Source organism: Ovis canadensis, chromosome 22 (genome assembly GCF_042477335.2).
Source record: "Ovis canadensis isolate MfBH-ARS-UI-01 breed Bighorn chromosome 22, ARS-UI_OviCan_v2, whole genome shotgun sequence".
NCBI classification, from domain to species: Eukaryota; Metazoa; Chordata; class Mammalia; order Artiodactyla; family Bovidae; genus Ovis; species Ovis canadensis.
The window spans coordinates 55,149,560-55,169,712 of record NC_091266.1 but is presented as its reverse complement, the minus strand read 5'-3'; the positions used below and the strand labels follow the sequence as shown (position 1 = coordinate 55,169,712).

Sequence of the window (20,153 nt, the reverse complement as noted above, 5' to 3'; positions counted from 1 at the left end):
CTTTAAATTATATGGGAAATTATATAAATATTTACAAGTAATCTGCATTATGAAAGAAAATATGCTTAAGAATACACTGAAACAGATCACAGCCGCTAGAAGCTTCTTTCCCCACCAATGTTTTCAATACTTAGGTAAATAAACCAACACTAGAGCCAGGCTTATGAAAAAAGAAATCTGCTTTCAGAATACACACAAGTTAAAATTACCATCAAAATGATCGTTGTTTTCCAGATAACTAGTGAACTTATCCCAAGGGAGAGCATTATTGCTAACGGAGTATGAAGACGAGCCAGCAGGACGAGTTTTAAGTAAGGGAATGCTATTATTCCTGCCAGGCTCAAACTCAAGCAGAAAGAAAAAGCTCCATTAATTAAGTGAAGGATAAAAGGAGAAAAAGGAACTCTAAGTCTTGAAGTCATTTTGGAACAAAAAGACTGAATATTTCAAGAAGAATTAACTTAAATTTTTAGGCAAAATAAAACCTATATGAAAATGGAACTAAGAAATGATCATCTCCTTCCTAACAATGAGAACAAGATTTTCTTCCCAATAAAAAAGAGATGAAAAACTAAGGTCATTGTGGCAGCTGCTGCTGCTAAGTCACTTCAGTAGTGTCCGACTCTGTGCGACCCCATAGACGGCAGCCTACCAGGCTCCTCTGTCCCTGGGATTCTCCAGGCAAGCACACTGGAGTGGGTTGCCATTTCCTTCTCCAATGCATGAGAGTGAAAAGTGAAAGTAAAGTTGCTCAGTCATGTCCAACTCTTCTCGACCCCATGGACTGCAGCCCACCAGGCTCCTCCATCCATGGGATTTTCCAGGCAAGAGTACTGGAGTGGGGTGCCATTGCCTTCTCTGTGGCAGCAACTACTACAAATACTGGACCTGATCAAAACTCATCTCAGGAAGCCATCGTTTTCTCTTTCTTAAATTATGAAAGTATGATAATACATTTACAGGAGACTTGGAAAATACAGAACAAAGTTATACTATACATTACAATTCTTTTAAGTAGAGAAATTAAGATTTTTATTTGGAGTTTCAATATCAAACTCTCAAAAATTAATAGAATGAATAGACAGAAAAGTAGAAGGATACAGTGGACCTGAAAAGCACTAGGAACCAATTCAACATAATTAAGATTTATACAATTTTTCAGGAAGCCATCTTACCAGTGCTCATGGAAATCAAATGAAACATAGGTGAGGTGTGAGTTGTTAAAGAGCAACACTTGTTTCAGGTAGGCATCACCAATTATTTTCTCTCTTCCTGCCTGGTCTACCAAATTAATAATAACCTGTGAGAGTGGGGAAAAAGAAAAAGTTCAGTTAATCAGATCTGAGACTCATGATTTTCACTGAATTTATTTAGAGTTATGTTTTAGAAATATTTTGTACCCAGACTTAGAAGTTAATCCACTCAAGCATCAGTTTTTTCCCTTATAAACTTAGATTTTCATTTGTTACACTTAGGTTTATGAGAATTTACATCAATGGCAAGAATAGTTTTACACACTATACATGTGCAATAACCTATTAGAATACAAGTCAAAAACAAGTTCCTTTATGATATATTAAATCTCTAGAATAATTTTTAAAGAAATATACAAGACCTACATGTTAGACACTATGAAACGTTGCTGAAACACAGAAAACCTGAGTAAATGGAGAGAGACACCATGGTGCTGGATGGGAAGATTCAACATTGTAAAGATGTCAGGGATCCCCAGGTTAATCTACACACTCAACAATTCCAGTCAAAATTTGAACAGGACCTTTGTACAGACTTCACAAGTTAATTCTAAAGTTTTTCTGGGAAAGTGAATAATATGGGAAAATTTTTGAAAACCAATAAAGGACTTGTCCCACTGAAGAGCAAAACATACGTTAAATCTAGTGATTAAAACTATGGTATGAGTGCGGAAAAATGAACGACTCAACAGAACAAGACAGATGGCCAAGACAGACCTATGAACACTGAGGAATCTAAGCTACGATGATATCATTCTCAGAGAATATGGACTATACTATACACAGACTATACTGTAGATACTATATATTACTATACTGTAATATACTATAGTTCAGTCGCTCAGTCGTGTCTGGCTCTTTGCGACCCCATGAATGACAGCATGCCAGGCCTCCCTGTCCATCACCAACTCCCAGAGTTCACTCAAACTCATGTCCATCAAGTCGGTGATGCCATCCAACCATCCCATCTTCTGTCGTCCCCTTCTCCTCCTGCCCCCAATCCCTCCCAGCATTAGAGTCTTTTCCAATGAGTCAACTCTTCGCATGAGGTGGCCAAAGTACTGGAGTTTCAGCTTTAGCATCATTCCTTCCAAAGAAATCCCAGGGCTTATCTCCTTCAGAATGGACTGGTTGGATCTCCTTGCAGGCCAAGGGACTCTCAAGAGTGTTCTCCAACACCACAGTTCAAAAGCATCAATTCTTTAGCGCTCAGCTTTCTTCACAGCCCAACTTTCACATCCATACATGACTATTGGAAAAACCATAGCCTTGACTAGACAGACCTTTGTTGGCAAAGTAATGTTTCTGCTTTTTGAATATGCTATCTAGGTTGGTCATAACTTTCCTTCCAAGGAGTAAGCGTCTTAATTTCATGGCTACAATCACCATCTGCAGTGATTTTGGAGCCCCCCAAAATAAAGTCTGACACTGTTTCCATAGTGGCGTACTATAAATGATATTGGGATAACTGTCTGTTTACATGGCAGGGACTTAAGTTAGCCCCTTCACTATATATAAAAGAAATTCTAGATGCATTAATGATCTAGGTATTTTTCTTCAAGTTATAAAAAGACAAGAATAATGTTGGCATGATTTTTCCCATGCCAACATGGGAAAGTCACTGGACTTTCCAAGCATAATAAAAACCAGAGAGCATAAAGAAAAAGATGGACAGATGTGACAACATGAACATTTAAAACCTCTGTGTACAAATGACAGTATAAGCAAACATTAAGAAAAATAGAGGACTACCTAGGGGAATACACCTGCAATACAAAAACCATTAAAATAGAGTGCTATAAATTCAGTAAGAAAAATACAGGTAAAGGATTCAGAAGATATTCAGAAGAGAAAATAGACAAATAGCCAATATACATGAGATTTGCAACTTCGTTAATAACGATACGTAAATTTTAAAACAGAAAACCAGTTTCAGTCTACAGACAGGCAAAAACTGAATGCTAAATATGGACAACATGGTGAATATGTGGAGAAATGGGTACCGGCTCTCGCTGCTAAGAGTATAAACTGGAATGATCTTTTTGGAAGCAACTGAGTAGTGGGTATCAACCTAAAGTTAATCTAATGTGTGATCCCTTGGACTGCAAGGAGTTCAAACCAGTCAATCATAAAGGAAATCAGTCCTGAACATTCATTGGAAGGACTGATGCTGAAGCTGAAGCTCCAATACTCTGGCTGCCTGATACAAAGAACTGACTCACTGAAAAATACCCTGATGCTGGGAAAGATTGAAGACAGGAGAAGGGGACAACAGAGGATGAGATGGTTGGATGGCATTACCAACTTGATGTACATGAGTTTGAGCAAGCTCTGGGAGTTGGTGATGGACAGGGACACCTGGCGTGCTGCAGTCTATGAGGTCGTAAAGAGGTGGACACAACTGAGCAACTGAACTGAATGTGTGATCCAGCCATATCACTTCTAGAAATTCAGTCTATAAAGCACATACATATTTCAAAATGTGTAAAAGATTTTCTCTGGGGAATTTTAGAATAGCAAGCAGAAACTATATCCTAAAGGTCCACCAGTGGAGAACTCGTTGAATAATAGCCATCGGCTACTATGTGAAAATAGTTGCAGAACAGTGTATATGGTATAGCTTATAGCCTTCTTTTGACTTAAATTTCGAATGCATATATATGCACGTGTCAAGACGTTTCTTTGCTGCAAATAACAAATCCCTGACTCAAATCTCAGGACAGAAGTCTGTTCTGAACCTCAGAAGTCTGGAGGCTGCATGGTTCTGGAACTGCTTTACTCAGTAGTTACAATACCAGCTCTTTTGTTCTACCATCTTTCACATACTGATCAATCCTCAAACTAATGAACTAGCCTGGTTAAAGTTGCAGCAGTTACCAGTCAAACCCAGACACAACCACCACAGAGGGACTGTGGGTTCCTGCATTTCTTTTTATTAGAGTAGGAAATCTTGCCTGGAGCCTCCCAGCAGACTTCTCTTCACATTAGACCTCGTTGGTCAAAGTGCCAAAAACATACATTGGCCCACACCTATACCAACCACAGGCAAGAGCAACAGTATTGACACCATGACTGAGTCAGACCAACCATAGGACCACCTCCCAGGACAATTACCCAAGGGATGAGGATGGGTAAAAGGATACCCTTGGGGTACCGTTAGAGAGGAACAGGTGACTGCTAATACCTACGCCCGTAAGATTCATGTGTACAAACAGGTCGTGAAAGTCAGCAGGGAGCAGGAAGCGTGATCAAGAGGTTATTTCTTCTACTTTCTTTACACTGGAGAAGGAAATGGCAACCCACTCCAGTACTCTTGCCTCCTCTCAGTATTACTTCAATTTTTATAACGATTAGGTGTTAACCATTGTAAGTAGGTGATACTACTTATTGGCTCTGTTGAGCTTAGTCGTGTCTGACTCTTTTTAGCCCCATGGACTGTAGTCTGCCAAGCTCACCTGTCCATGGGATTTTCCAGGGAAGAATACTGGAGTATGTTGCTATTTCCTCCTCCAGGGGATTTTTTGGCACTTGATTCAGGGATCAAACCCGCAGCTCTTGTGTCTCCTGCAGGCAGGTTCTTTACCACTAGAGCCACCTGCTGCTGCTGCTGCTAAGTCGCTTCAGTCGTGTCTGACTCTGCGCAACCCCATAGACAGCAGCCCACCAGGCTCCCCCGTCCCTGGGATTCTCCAGGCAAGAACACTGGAGTGGGTTGCTATTTCCTTCTCCAATGCATAACAGTGAAAAGTGAAAGTGAAGTCGCTCAGTCGTGTCTGACTCTTAGCCACCTCTGACAGAGGAGCCTGGTAGGCTGCAGTCCATGTGATTTTCCAGGCAAGAGTACTGAGTGGGGTGCCATCGCCTTCTCCGAGAGCCACCTGGGAAGCCCACAATACTACTTCTAACCACATACTGCAAATACATGACATTTTTTTCAGATTGTAAAAAATTCAAATGTGGATAAAGGTCACATCCTTCCTGAGCACACCTAGTCCACAGCTTTCCCTGAAGGTAACTCCTGCTACAAGTTTGAAGTGTACCCTTTCAGGCCACCTAAGCACGTCCCTAAAAAAATGTGTATGCCATATGTAGGTGAGAACACACGTATATATGGAAGAGAACTGCATATGTATAAAGGCACAGTTTTGTTTTGTGGGATTTTTAAGTGGTAACATGCCATATGCTATTATATAGTTTTCCTCTCACTCCACTATATGATTTTAAGATATTTTCACATTAGTACACACAGATGCATCTCAGCATTTTTAACTATTTGTATTCAACACTTTAGATATGCTGTACTTTATCCATTGAATGCCTAATGAACAATTAGGGTTTTTTTAATGCTGCAATAAAGGAGGTTTATACATGCCTCCTGGATTGAACATGTTTCTCTCAAGGAGATTTAAGTTTTTTGTTTAATTTGTATTAGAGTTATGGCTGCTCCACATCCTTGGCAAAACTTGTATTTTCCATCTTTTTTATTTCAGTCATCCTAATGTGTGAGTGGTGGTTTTAGTCTGCATTTCCCCAATGATTAACAAAGTGGAGTACCTTGTCCTGTTTATTGTACTTGGACTGTCCTTTGTCATGAAGAATCTGCTTAAGTCTTTTGCCCATTTTCTTTGGGTGGTACACATTTTATGAATTTGAAGGCATTCTTAATGTACTCTCGATATAAGCCCTTTGTCATATATGTCTTCTGCAACTTTCTGAATTGCCTTCCCATTCTCTTAATGGTGCTTTTTAATAGTCAAGAATTTCTTTATTTTAGTAAAGTCAAATTACCAATTTTTCATTATGGTTGGTACTTTTAAAATCTTATTTCATTTTAATAAATAATATACCACTTGTAGTGTTTTAATATTGAAAACATATAATTCAATAAAGTTTTAATAAAAATCAAAAATTTAGTAAAGTCTACTTATTACCGTTAGTTCTTTTAAAACCTTGTTTAAGATTCAAGGTCAAAAGATAGTCTAAATGCAATATTTTCCTTTAAAAGGCTTATTGTTTAACCTTTCATATTTAGATCCATATCTATTTAGAACTGATTTCTGTATATGGCATGCAGGGCCAAAAAGCAAATTACTATACTAACAGTATAAGCGTATTTTATTTTGATTGATAATACCACTCAAAAATGGCCACAGCAATTTATGCTCCTCCCAGAGAAGTGTTGCTGCTGTTCAGCTGCTAAATCTTATCCAGCTCCTTGCAACTCCATGGACTGCAGCACTCCAGGCTTCCCTGTCCTTCTCTAGCTCTCGGCGTTTGCTCAAATTCATGTCCACCGAGATGGTGACGTCATCCAACCATCTCATCCTCTCTTGCCCCCTTCTCCTCTTGCCCTCGATCTTTCCCAGCATCAGGGACTTTTGCAATGAGTCAGCTCTTCACATCAGTTGGCCAAAGTACTGGAGCTTCAGCATCAGTCCTTCTAATGAATATTCAGGACTGATTTCCTTTAGGATTGATTGGTTTGATCTCCAGCAATGTGTGGCAGTTCTCATTCCCCCGGTTACCTGTCTTTATTTCTTCTTTTCACACTTTATGTAATTTTTTCCAATGTGAGGATTTCCTTTTTATTTCCCTGCTGGGACTGTCTTTGGGACTGCAAAACATTTATATATTAATTTTGCAAGAACTGAAGTCTATTCGATATTGAGTCTTTCCGTCCAGGAACATGGTATTGTCTCTCCGTTTTCTTCTATGTTCTCCAGTAGACTTCCCCCACAACAGCCCCCTCCCCTCATATATATGCTATCTTTTTTGTATGTTCAATAGATTTTAGGCTATTTCTTCCTATTGTGCTGTGGTTATAAAAACGCATCCCATGGCATTATACCATCAGACTGGTCACTGCTAATAGATAAGAAGAGTCACTGATTATTTTATATTAATCTATATGAAATCTGGTCATCTTATTGAAATTGTATTTCACCCAACAGTTCTCAAATGATTTTGGTTTATATGTTCACATATCTACATATTGACTGTATGAATACATAAGAAAGGTATGCAGAGAAAAAAAGATACTGAAGGATATTTCTAATTGTTACCTCAAAGAGGTGGACCTGAAAGATGCCTTTCATATCTTACTTTAGATATATCTCAGATTGTGATAACTGATAATAGACTAATCTCATCTAATAACAATCTAAAGTAGCTGACTCAATAATTGTTAAAGAATACTCTTAGCTTATGTGTTTCTTAACTTCATGACAAATGCCGTTTTACTTAATTATGAACCATATGTCATTATCTTCATGAAATTTAAACAGATGCACAACCATTTCTAAAAATATGAAGGAACACATTACTACAGATGAAATCCCACCTGTTTTTTGTAAATTTTCAGTTGTTCTTCGAAATGGGCACAGAAATAGGCAACCGTGTCCTTTTCACCTACGAAGAAGTGATAAAAATCTGTTTTTCCTTCCCATGTTTAAGACGGCGTCTACTGTCTATTTCATCTTTATTCTTACTTTAAACATTGACAGCCCAAATGTAACTAAGATTGTCTAAAACTAGTATTTTTAAAAGGAAATGCTAAGCTGAAAATTTGATTTCTCTTTTTTCCCCAGTTAGACTAAACTGAAACATACTGAAGATGTCAACTATGAAACTATGGCATTTATCTATATATTCAACCAACTTGTCAGAAAACATTTCATGTAGTTTATAATAAATTAATAAAACCCCCTTAAAGCAAGGATATTAAAAATCAAAGTTTGCTGAAGTCTCACAAAGATGAATTAACTTTTGAGTGAAAAACATTCTGTAAACAATTTTAAAATCAGCCCCTTTGAGTAATCTAATTAGATTAATATGATTTAGCTATTCCGGTTAAAATACTTGAAGAAATTAAATCCTTAATATTTCAAACAACAAACCTTTCACAGCAAACGTCTGAAAAGAGATTCTACCTATTCCATGAAGACATTGTCTTGTTAAGGTATTTCCTGCTCCTACACATACTGGCTATATTTACACTTTTCCAAAATTAAGCACTGTAATAAAGTATTCTTCAAAGAAACAACAAAATCTGTGAAATAAGCTATGCGATGCTCTACTTTGCAATTTTTTATTGTTAATTACTTGAATTGTCAGCAACCACTATTATTAATGCTTTTGAGATTATTATATCACTATTAAATCTCAGTGTACCAGCTACCGTCTTCAATGAACTATCTGGCAAAATAAATCCAAACCTACACAGTATCTAGGATTTTAAAAACATCTCCTCTGAAATCATCGTTTGCAAACCAAATAACTGGCAGGCTTACTTCTGTCCAGCCGAGGCCTTGGGTTATATCTATATCCAGCCTGGCTCCAGAAGACGGGGACAGAGCCTCGTGTCTGAATGAACGACAGGGTATGACTATGCACGTGAATTAACTGCTCAGTCTCCACGTAATTTGCAACATTTCCATTTTTATCCACTCCTCTTCGCTTATAACGCATTCCTAAAAAAAAAATTAAAACAGCAAAAATTTTAAAAATTAGTCTGGTTTGGGGGAGAATGGATACATGTACATGGATGACCAAGCCCCTTCACTGTTCACCTGAAACTATCACAATATTGTTAATTGACTACAGCCCAATACCAGATAAAAAGTTTTTTAAAAAATTTGTGTCTTTCAGGATAGCCTTGGGGATCTAACATGCAACTGCTTGGCAGCACAGTATTAACTTACCCCAAATCATGCCTGTATTCACCAGTGTTTTTTAAAAGTTGAAGCTGAGATAATGCCTGTGAATTGAAAGAGGAGGGTTTTCCCAAAGGTGCTAGCTGTGATTTATTACAGTGATACAGGCTGTCAGTAGGAACAATGGTATTTAGAAGCACATCCCAAGTGGTTTTCTGCTCTTTTCCACAATATACCTCCTTTTCTTTCCCCTCTTGTTAACACTCTCCCATTCACTTCTCTCCAAAAAATTGGTCTCCAATTACACCACACTATTGAGAGTCACTGAGCACTTTGAAGCTGTTTTTCCAAATCCATTATTGCCATTAGCATTTCAATTCATCTGCAATGTTCCCTTCTCGCCTGGATCTGATTTGCACACTATTACAGCCCTCCACTTACCTGCTCTGTGTCTACTTCGGCGTGAAATGAGAGCCACTAGAAATCGTGGGTGAATGTCATCTACACAGGTGGACTCCTGAGGTGGGGTCTCTGGGCTGCTTTTCTCATCGTCAGATGACTCATTATAATTAACCACAAGCTCTTCAATCTGCACAAAACCTTGGATGATGGGGATGATCCAAAAGTCCACATCTCGTGTCTGAAAATAATATGAACACTATGTTATTTCTATTCTGCACAGCACTGCTACTTCCTCAAATCCAAGCAGTGGACATCACATACTTGCTAGTCCTTTATTAGAAGCAGAAAACTTCCATTCTTTAACCATATTTTCTGCTTACTGGAGAACACTGAGGAATGAAGGGAGGGAGGGGGCAGAGCCTTTCATTTCCTTTATGGTGGTCATTCAAGAAGAGCTGCCTGAGAGGGACCAGAGCTAGGAGCTGGGTGGCTGGGTACAAATTCAGGCTCCACAACTTACTCCCTCACTCAGAAGAATGACTTAACCTCTCCAGGCCTCCAGACACTCTGCTTTGTGAAATAAGACAACAACCTCATAAGGTTACTGTGAAGATTAAATGAGTAAAATCTAAAATGTCTGTCTGCTTATAATAAGGATTTAACAAATGTAGCTAGTATGGTTATTCCTGTTGGTATAAAAGAAGATATAGCTTAAAGGTTGCTTTTCAACTCACAATTGTATTAAGCCTTTAGTAAAACCATCTTTGATCACTTAGTTATGAAACACAAAGGTCTATTCTACTTTCTAGTTTAGACAAAGTCTTGCTTTGTGCCCAGCTAAAATCTAAGCAGTCAATGAACCAAAAAAAATCATGTCCATAAATATTTTAAAAAGTCATCCAATGTAATTAGGTAAGTATTAAAGGCAAAGATCTCCTCTTAAGTCTTTGAGACTAAGAATACTCAGAAAATTTCTCAACTGACTGTATCCAGGGACAGTAAAGGATGAAAAGTGCTTCAGAGAAGTTGTTCTTTGTCCCTCTTTTTCCCCCGTCTCCATATCTGTATCTATGCTTGATACAGATCTCAGCATCAACTTCAAATCCACCCCCTCCTTTTTTTTTTTTTAACAACCATATCTTCCAAGTCCCCTCACATTTCTGTTTTATGGAGCCTGTAGACAGGATCTCAGGAAGGTGATTAGAGTTGCAAACAGTGAGGCGAAGATCTATCCACATTCATTATTTTCATTACCATTCTCATTATTTTTAATTTTGTTCCAGCAATAAATGCAAATGAGGAAACAGGAACATTTAATAACTGGGATTCCCTAGTGGCTCAGATGGTAAAAGAGTCTGCCTGCAATGCAGGAGATCTAGGTTTGATCCCTGGGTCGTGAAGATCCTCTGGAGAAGGAAATGGCAACCCACTCCAGTATTTTTGCCTGGAAAATCCCATGGATGGAGGAACCTGGCAGGCTACAGTCCATGGGGTCGCAAAGAGTTGGACATGACTGAGCGACTTCACTTCACTATCTCACTAAAGGAAAACTGGGCTTCAACATTTCCAATGGGTAAAAACAAAATACCTTTTAGAGGAACTCTATGGACATTAGTTCCATAGCTTTAAATTATGAATGTCCTATGGGAACCTGCTAAAAAGATAAGTCTGTGGCCATATAGTTGAATTGTGAATCGCCTTAAAACAGTACCTTGGTTTTCCCGAGCTAAATGATTCCCATTCTACAGGGTAAAACATTATGTGAGTTTTTAAATTTCTTTTAATACACCTTAAAAATATTTGCTTAACAATTATAACTACCTTAGAATATTTCAGAAACAACTACTCACACCAATCTCAGTAAGGTCTTGTATCATATATTTATTCCAAAAAAATCGGTCATCAACCTGAAAAAGGTAGAAAACAAATAGGTCAGAAACATGTTGCTTCAGTTTTCCCACAGAGGCCAGACAGGGCCATAAATTGCTCTGGAGGCAAACCCTGCTCTGAGCTGTGAGGTGTACCTTTTGCCAGAGGGGACGGGGGTCCTCCCCAGAGCTTTGCCTCTGCACGGAATTGGTCAGGTCATAGGTCAAGCTATAGTAAAAGGATTCCGAGTCCATGAACATCTTCAGCAACTCCTCGAGTAATCTTCTCTCCAGCTTCTCCTTTTCTCTACTTTCCTTAACCTATAAGAAATGTATCTACTATTACTGCAGGAATTAAATGCAAGGCATTATGTGGATACCACTCAACTCCCTAGGAGAAAAGTGAAAAATAATCCCAAGGACATGCAGAGACAGTGCTTTAAGATGATGAGTAGTCTGAAAATAAGTTTCCTAGCAGGAAAGTCACCCCTCCATTTAAAACTAATCAAAGATGAATTCCAAGCCCATATCAGTCAAACTCTTACTTTCTTTTTATTAGGAGCAGACACATTGGATTTAATATGCGTAAAGGTCTTCAGTAGAAACTTTGAGTCATCAGGAGATAGTATAATCTTCTCTGGTTTGTTAATTCCAAAATGATGCTTCTTACAGAGCTACATAATTAGGAAGAGAAAGAGAATTCATTATTACTAATATCTGCTTGCTAAATGTTCTAGCATGAGTGCACAAGTGTAGCTACTGCTCAAGCATTGTGGTTAAAACCTCAAGAGCAAGTAAAATGACCAAGTAGTCCACTGATATTAGAAAACACAGCTGTGGTTTTAAGCATTAGAAAGCTACAGCAGAGCACAAGCAAAAAATACAGGGCAGGACACACTGGGGGCGTTATAGCAAGCTCTTATCTAATATAACTGAAGAATAAAATGCTCTGGTTGGGGTTCATTAATGCTTTACAAATTGGCATCTAAGATTTCCTGGATGGCTCAGTGGCAAAGAATCTGCCTGCCAATGCGGAGGCTCCTGGGTGGAGAAGATCCCCTAGAGGAGGGCATGGCAACCCGCTCCAGTATACTTGCCATGGATAATCCTATGGACAGGGGAGGCTGGTGGGCTACGGTCCATGGGGTTGCAGAGTTGGACATGACTGAAGAGAACTGAGCATGTACAGACACACAAGATTAAAATTAGTGCAATATACACATTTTCTATGCTCTAGGAACATTTCTTTACAGCAATCTGTGCTAAATATTAATGCTAGTTAGTGGAGTGTTTTGGGTGAGAAGATGCCAAGAGTCTGCTCTATTAGCAATCTTAAAATCTGGACATTTCAACTACTCTTTCCCCTTCTATCCTCACACACACACATTGGTAAAATAAAAACATACTCATTGGGTCCAGAGATTAAATTTGGAGAACCAAAAAGTTGGAGCTGCAGGAAATGAGCAGTCTAACCCACAAAGGCGAGGAAGAGGATGGAAAGGTTTAGGCAAGAGAAAGGCACAAAGGTTCTAGAGACGACCATCTGGCTAGAGTTGAGCATTTTACATATAATTTTATGTGACTCAGCACACAAACCAAACATTCTGAAGGGGACACATGGATTCTATTAACCATATGCAGACGAATGCCATTTTTTCAATACACTGGTTTTATTGCTGTGCTAAGTGGCAGAACCCTATTAGGAGGTAACATTTACTATATGCTTATTATTAGTAATGTCTTACTTACAAAATAACTATTACTAGGTAATAAACAGGATGAGAAAAACAAGGAGAGCAAAAACTAGTCCAAGCTGGTTTTTTTTTTCTTTAATTATTATTTATTTTTGGCTGTGCTGGTCTTCACTGCTGCATTGGCAGGCGGTGGGGGGCGGGCGCATTCTCCAGTTGCAGCGAGCTGGCCCTGCTCTCTAGCTGTGGTGCACAGGTTTCTCATTGTGGTGGCTTCTCTTGCTGCAGAGCTCATCCCAGGCTCATCCCAGACCAGGGACTGACCCTGTGCCCCCTGCACTGCAAAGCGAGTTCTTAACCACTGGGCCACCAGAGAAGTCCTAGTTCAAGTTTGATAGTAAGTTATTTTTTTTAAAAAGGAAGGAGACTGTTTTGGTTTTATCAGATTGGAAGTGGAGACTGATAACTGAACCAAGAATTTACATGTAATGCAATCTTATGGGTTTTATGTCTTTTTAAAGCTCTGGCTATCAAACACTCAATTTACATGGGTTTTACAACACGACTACAACTTTACACTCCTCCTGGCCTACCAGAGGAAGACAAGGGAACCCAAGGGGAAGTTAAAAAAGATCTATAGTCATCCTGCTGAAACCCGAACTAACTTAAATTTTCTTCCAAGGGTTTCCTCGGTGGCTTAGAGGTAAAGAACCCACCTGCAATGCAGGTGCCACAGCAGATTCTGGTTTGATCCCTGGGTCAGGAAGAACCCCAGGAGGAGGAAATGGCAACCCACTCCAGTATTCTTGCCTGGAGAACCCCATGGACAGAGGAGCCTGGTGGGCTACAGTCTGTGGGGTCCCAGAGAGTCAAACACGACTGAAGCAACTTAGCACACACACAAGCAAAACTAACCAGATCATGACGTGATGGGGAAGGAGAGAGAATCAAGCATATGGATGTTGCTCCAGCAGTTCTCCCTGTGGCCTTCTTTCTGCCTGATCACTCGACCAGCACAGAAACACAGATATTTCTCTCCTCCAACATCTTCCTGTGCCAGCTAGGATCCCACTTCTTTACAACCTTCACTGCCTCCAATTCCTCTCCTCCTGTTCTCTCCCTAGCCCACGGCAGCTTGGCTTTGGCCCCTACCACTCCACCTTAACCTATCTTCAGTGTGACTCATGTGGTCTCCTTGGCTAAATACAATGTGGATTCCTGGTCCCCATCTTAACTGCTCAGTAGCATCTGACACAGTTCCTTTGTCCCTCATCCTCTCTGATACACTGTCTCATCTGACTTCCACTGGCATTCTTTACCTCTTTTACTGGTTCCTTCCCAACCATTTCACTTCCTAACATCTTGGCACCTCCAGGTTCAGTCCTATCTGCATTCACTTTCTCAGTGATTTCGTCCAGTCTCCTGGCTTCAAATACCATCGACATACCAATCCTTCTCTCTCAATGGTATATTTCTAGCCCCGCTCTCCTCCCAAATTCTAGAACCACAAACGCCAACATTTCCACTCAGATTTCTATCAGGCACCTCACACTCAACACATCCCAAACTAGACCCTCATCTTCCCTCCCTGCCTTCATCTCCTGTGGCTCTCTTCCCTTTGCTTACTCCGCTCCGCCCACATCAGCTACCTGCTGCTCCCCACACGTCAGGGCTACTTCCACCTCGGGGCCTTTGTTCTGGCTGTCATCCTCTTCCCAAATGTTCAGTTGCTCAGTCATGTCCAACTTCTTGCAACTCCGTGCACTGGCAGCATGCCAGGTTTCCCTGTCCTTCACCATCTCCCAGAGTTTGCTCAAACTCATGTCCAATAAGTCAGTGATGCCCTCCAGATATCTCCTAAGATATCTCACCATAATCTCCGCCCCTGGCACTCCACCCACCACTCTTATTGCACTCAATTTTTATTTCCCATAGCATTGATTACTTTTCAACATAAGACATAACATAATCATGACAGAGGATGAGATGGCTGGATGGCATCACTGACTCGATGGACATGAATCTGAGTGAACCCCGGGAGTTGGTGATGGACAGGGAGGCCTGGCGTGCTGCAATTCATGGGGTCGCAAAGAGTCGACACGACTGAGCGACTGAACTGAACTGAATCGTGTTAATGTTTACTGCCTGCCCCACGTTCACCAGAGACCTTTGCTTTTTGACTCATATCTCCAGGGGCACTAGCAGTACCTGGTACAGGAGGTCACACACACACACACACACAAAACACCTTTGTTAAATGAATGAATGGGCTCTGATGTTACAAATGTGAAGTGGTAACCTCCAGATTCACATAGGTCATAAGAGTAGTCTTGGGAAACCATCACTTCCCTTCTTCCATGAATACACCTCACACCCCTCAACATTGGTTAGCACAGAATTCCTGGGACAGCCAAGAAGCTCTGTTAGTCCCCTGTTGCTGCTGCACTTTCTTTTTTTAAAAAAATCCGAAAACATGCCTCAAACCTAGTTATAAGTTATTACAACTTTAATATTCCAACAGAATATTATGCACCTGTCAGATACAGTTATTCCTTAAGAGCATTCAAGCCAGCAAGATTTTCCCCCAGGAATACATCAAAGATGATTCTAAATATCTAGCTATTCTAAAGTAATCTTGTAGCAGCACACCTAGCCTGCACCCACACTCTCCTCATTTGCAAAAGAACGGGAGTTGTTTTTCTCTGCAAGGCTATCTGCCCAGTGTCTCCCCTTAAGGATTGGGACCTTGTCCTGTCATTCATCCCCCTTTACTCTATTGCAAACTCCTCTACTAGCCCCTTTCCTACCACCTTTTAACACTACTGAAGTTTACTGAATCTTTTTTTTTTAATCATTCCTCAACCCTGAAATCTCTATGCCATAGTCCTTGGAACTGTGAGGATGCTAGTCTGACTTGGGGAGATCAAGGAGTGATGGCCCAGTGAGATTCCCGAGGCAGAGTGAAACAAGGACCCCCCCCCCACCCAACTCTGAAAAGGACAAATCAAAGAACGTGGCAATAATGATCACTTCCTGCTGTCTCTTCCTCTGGTCCCCATGAAACCCATCTCTCTGGGCTCTTACCAGACCTCTGACTGTCCCTTCTCTGTCTAGCATCTCTATCTCTAAACATGATGGTGGTTCCTGACATTTCATCCTTAGCTCTCTGCCCATCCTTCACGCTCTGCTGAGAAAATTTCATCCTCTATCCTCTGGAGAAGGGAATGGCAACCGACTCCAGTATTCTTGCATGGAGAATCCCATGGACAGAGAAGCCTGGTGAGCTTCTCTGAGCTATAGTCCGTGAGGTCGCAAAGAGTCAGACACGACTGAATGACTAACACACACATCCTCATTTTAATTACTACTGTGTTTAACTCCACATTTCTAACTCTACTCTTTTGCTCTGAACTCATGACCCCAAAATACAACATCTGCCCACTATTGACACTAGTCTCTCAAGTTCACCATCTCCAAAACTGACCAACGTCTATTTCACAAATCTTGTTCCTTCTCTGGTATGCCCTGTCTCAGGCAATACCACCAACTGTACCACTTAAGCAAGAAACCTTCGAGTCATCTTCCGTTACTCTCCCTGATAAAGTCTCTTCTATCAACCCCAACTATTTCGTGCTGATTGCTACTGTGATAATTCAGACCATATCTTTTGCCTAAACCACTGCTTCTCAAGGGAGGTGCTACTGGCTTAACAGACTGAGGATTCTTTTATGCACAATCATCCCACTTAGAGCACAAAACCTAACAGCCTCCTTTCACAAACTGGGGAGTCCACTCCAGCACCACTTGAAGCACTCCAGGCTTCAAGTACTGAAATGGGTTCCAGGCTTCCATTTAGTTCCCTTTATTGTGTAGAGATCGCCTGGAGAAGGGAATTGTTACCCACTGCAGTATTCTTGCCTAGAGAATCCCATGGACAGAGGAGCCTGGTGGGCTATAGTCCATAGGGTCTCAAAGAGTCACAAGACTGAGTGACTAACACTTTCACTTTTTTTCACTGTGTAGGGACCATATCTCCACCCACCACTGCCTACTTATGGATCCAGAACCTAGGAGTCTATGGCCTCTATTTGAGCTACTATTCCATTTGTGGTCCATGAAGATAAGATGCAGTTTCCCTCTAGGCCTGGCAATGTCTTCCTTGTTTTTCTTTCTCTTTTTTTAATCTACTCTTCTCTGGGGCTTGGAACAGAGTTGACAGAGGCCCAATATCCCTTAACTTCCTTACCAACAACTTCAAAAAAATGCTAAAATTTTAAAGGTTATTTTTAAAGTTTGCTACAAGCTCATCTAATGATAAAATAACCCCCAAAGAGAGGCTATTTATAGTCATCATTTACCTTCCTCAGAATGAATATTTATATGATTCTTTAAGAAATATGAATGTGTAGTATTGTAGGGTAACATCCAGACTAATTGCCCATATAATAAAATACACGGAATAACCTTTTGGAAAGCCCTCAAAACCTGAATTCTAAAATAAATTCAGCCTTAAAGGTTTCGGATAAGGATTGTGATCTGCACAGCAAAGCATAAAGTCACCACACCATCTCTCTTAAAGTTGATTTTTCTAAAGAGAAATTTAAAATTACTTTAAACATAAAAATTTTCAATGAGTATTTTAGAATCACCCATCTATATAGATAGTGGTAAAGAATCTGCCTGCCTGCCAATGCAGGAGATGCAAAAGATCCAGGTTCGATCCCTGGTTCAGGAAGATCCCCTGAAGAAGGAAATGCCAACCCACTCCAGTATTCTTGCCTGGCAAAAAATCCCATGGACAGAGGAGCCTGATGGGCTACAGTCCATGAGGTTGCAAAGAGTCAGACACGACTGAGCACTTATCAGTGACAGTCAGCATAAATATACAGTTAACTTTAGAAAAGAAAGCATGACCATTATCTCATTTTATAAATTTATATATTTTTAATTGAAGGATAATTGCTTTATAACATTGTGTTGTTTCTGCCATATATCAACATGACTCAGCCATAGGTATACATATGTCCCCTCCCTCTTGAACTTCCCTCCCACCCCATCCTAACCCTCTAGGTTGCCCCAGAACCCTGGTTTGAGTTCCCTGAATCATACAGCAAATTCCTATCTGTCTATTTTGTGTCAGTTCAGTTCAGTCGCTCAGTCGTGTCCGACTCTTTGCGACCCCATGAATCGCAGCACGCCAGGCCTCCCTGTCCATCACCAACTCCCGGAGGTCACTCAGACTCATGTCCATCGAGTCTATTTTGTGTATGGTGATGTATATGTTTCCTTGCTACTCTGTCCATTCATCCCACCCTCTCCTCCCCCAACCCCCGCACCGTGTCCACACGTTCTCTGGCTGGCTCTCCATTGCTGCACTGCAAATAGGTTCACTATCTTTTTTTAAAGGTTAAATTCAGTCCTACCAAGAAATAAGAATATAGAAAATAACTTCTCGGAATTCCTTCCAGTCCTAAAATGCTTTGTTTAGACAGAGCTCTTGGGATTACCACACACAGCGTGTACAGTAAGATCACCTTCCCTTTTCCAGAGGCCCAGCCAGTTCTGCATAATATGTGCTTAGGCCCTTATCACAACATTGATACACACAATCTCAAAAAGAAAACCACAACCACAGCACCACACTGCTGCTGCTGCTAAGTCGCTACAGTCATGTCCGACTCTTCGTGACCCCATGGACTGCAGCTGACCAGGCTCCTCCGTCCATGGGATTTTCCAACACCACACTGCTCCCCTAGTATTTCTACTGCTCTAACCACTTAGAGTTCACAACCAAGATTAAGGGCTGATGTTGCTGCTGCTGCTATATAGGGAAAGGAAAATAAATGATTTTACTTTATAAGTTGATATCTATCTATGTCCATCAGGAGCTAAAATTTTAAACAGATGTCTAATGGGAAACCAAATATGGAAAATGATGCAGTTATCTATTAAAGCAACAAGATACAGCAAATAAGATATGCAGACATGGAACATAAGCCTAGAAAAGTTTAAAGGATGTTTTCCCAAAAGAAAGAATATCTATGTTCTCATCTATTTGAACTCCAAAGATTCTTCATATCCTTGCATAGATCTTTTCTTTTTTAAATGGCACACTGCTTTGAAAAACAGTCTGGCAGATCCTCAAAAGATTAAACCCAGAGTTACTATATAATACTCCATTCCTAGGTATAGAATTTCTTTTTCTCACAAGAAAAATGAAAACAATGTCTACCAAAAACTTATACATAAATGTATAAGTTTTGTTATGTACAGAAACTTGTATATAAATATACAGCAATATTATTCACAAATAGCCCCAAAATGAAAACAACCCAAATGTACATCAACTGATGAAAGGATAAATAAAATGCGGTATATCCATACAAAGGGATAAAAAGAAATTAAGCACTGACCCATGCTACAACAAGCATGAACCTTGAAAACACGGTGCTAAGTAAAAGAAACCGGGCACAAAACCCTACATATTTTATGCCATGTAGAAGAATTGTTCAGAACAGGCAAATTTATATAGACACAGCAAGTAGATTAGTGGTTGCCTAGGATTTGCCTGGGGGTTGGAGGAAAATGAGTGACTGCTAATGAGTGCAGGGTTATTTTTAGAGTCATGAAAATGTTCTAAAATTAACTGCAGTGATGGTTACAAATCTGTGAATGTACTAAACACCACTGAATTATGTGCTTTAAATGGATGAAATGTATAGTATGAAAATTATTTTAAGAATTGGCAAACATAATAAGCCATACAAGTAAAGTAAAAAGTCAACTGGGGTAGAAAACTAGAAATACTATTAATTCCCAACTTTGTAACAAAATGCTTCTGCTCCAATGACAGAAGACAGATGACGTCCTAGAAAATCTGAGAACAATGACCACAATAAAGAGCCCAGGGGTCCTGAGGGGAAAGGGAGAAAGCAGTGGGTATTCAAACACAGACACAGATGTCCAAATTATCAAGACATACTAAGAAGCCCTCGACTTCCCTGATAGCTCAGTTGGTAAAGAATCCACCTACAATGCAGGAGATCGCGGTTCGACTCCTCGGTCGGGAAGTCACTGGAGAAGGGATAGGCTACCCATTCCAGTATTCTTGGTCTTCTTGTGTGGCTCAGCTGGTAAAGAATCTGCCTGCAGTGCAGGAGACTTGGGTTCGATCCCTGGGTTGGGAAGATCCCCTGGAGAAGGGAAAGGCTACCCACTCCAGTATTCTGGCCTGGAGAATTCCATGGACTGTATAGTCCATGGGGTTGCAAAGAGTTGAATATGACT

The 20,153-nt window shown here is 40.3% G+C and overlaps 1 protein-coding gene across 4 annotated transcripts in view; it reads right to left on the bottom strand.

Moving 5' to 3' along the window:
* INPP5F (inositol polyphosphate-5-phosphatase F) overlaps positions 1-20,153 on the bottom strand; it is a 92,013-nt gene that overhangs the window by 21,301 nt on the left and 50,559 nt on the right. For 3 of the 4 annotated variants that reach the window (XM_069567310.1, XM_069567311.1, XM_069567312.1), the window contains 7 exons: positions 11,721-11,849; positions 11,332-11,496; positions 11,158-11,214; positions 9,347-9,545; positions 8,543-8,722; positions 7,594-7,661; positions 1,176-1,300 (listed from right to left, as the gene is read on the bottom strand). In XM_069567310.1, the coding sequence (XP_069423411.1) occupies positions 1,176-1,300; positions 7,594-7,661; positions 8,543-8,722; positions 9,347-9,545; positions 11,158-11,214; positions 11,332-11,496; positions 11,721-11,849 (923 nt within the window). Of the gene's footprint in view, positions 1-1,175; positions 1,301-7,593; positions 7,662-8,542; positions 8,723-9,346; positions 9,546-11,157; positions 11,215-11,331; positions 11,497-11,720; positions 11,850-20,153 lie in introns of those variants that run through there. The other variant, XR_011252091.1, reaches the window with a different exon arrangement.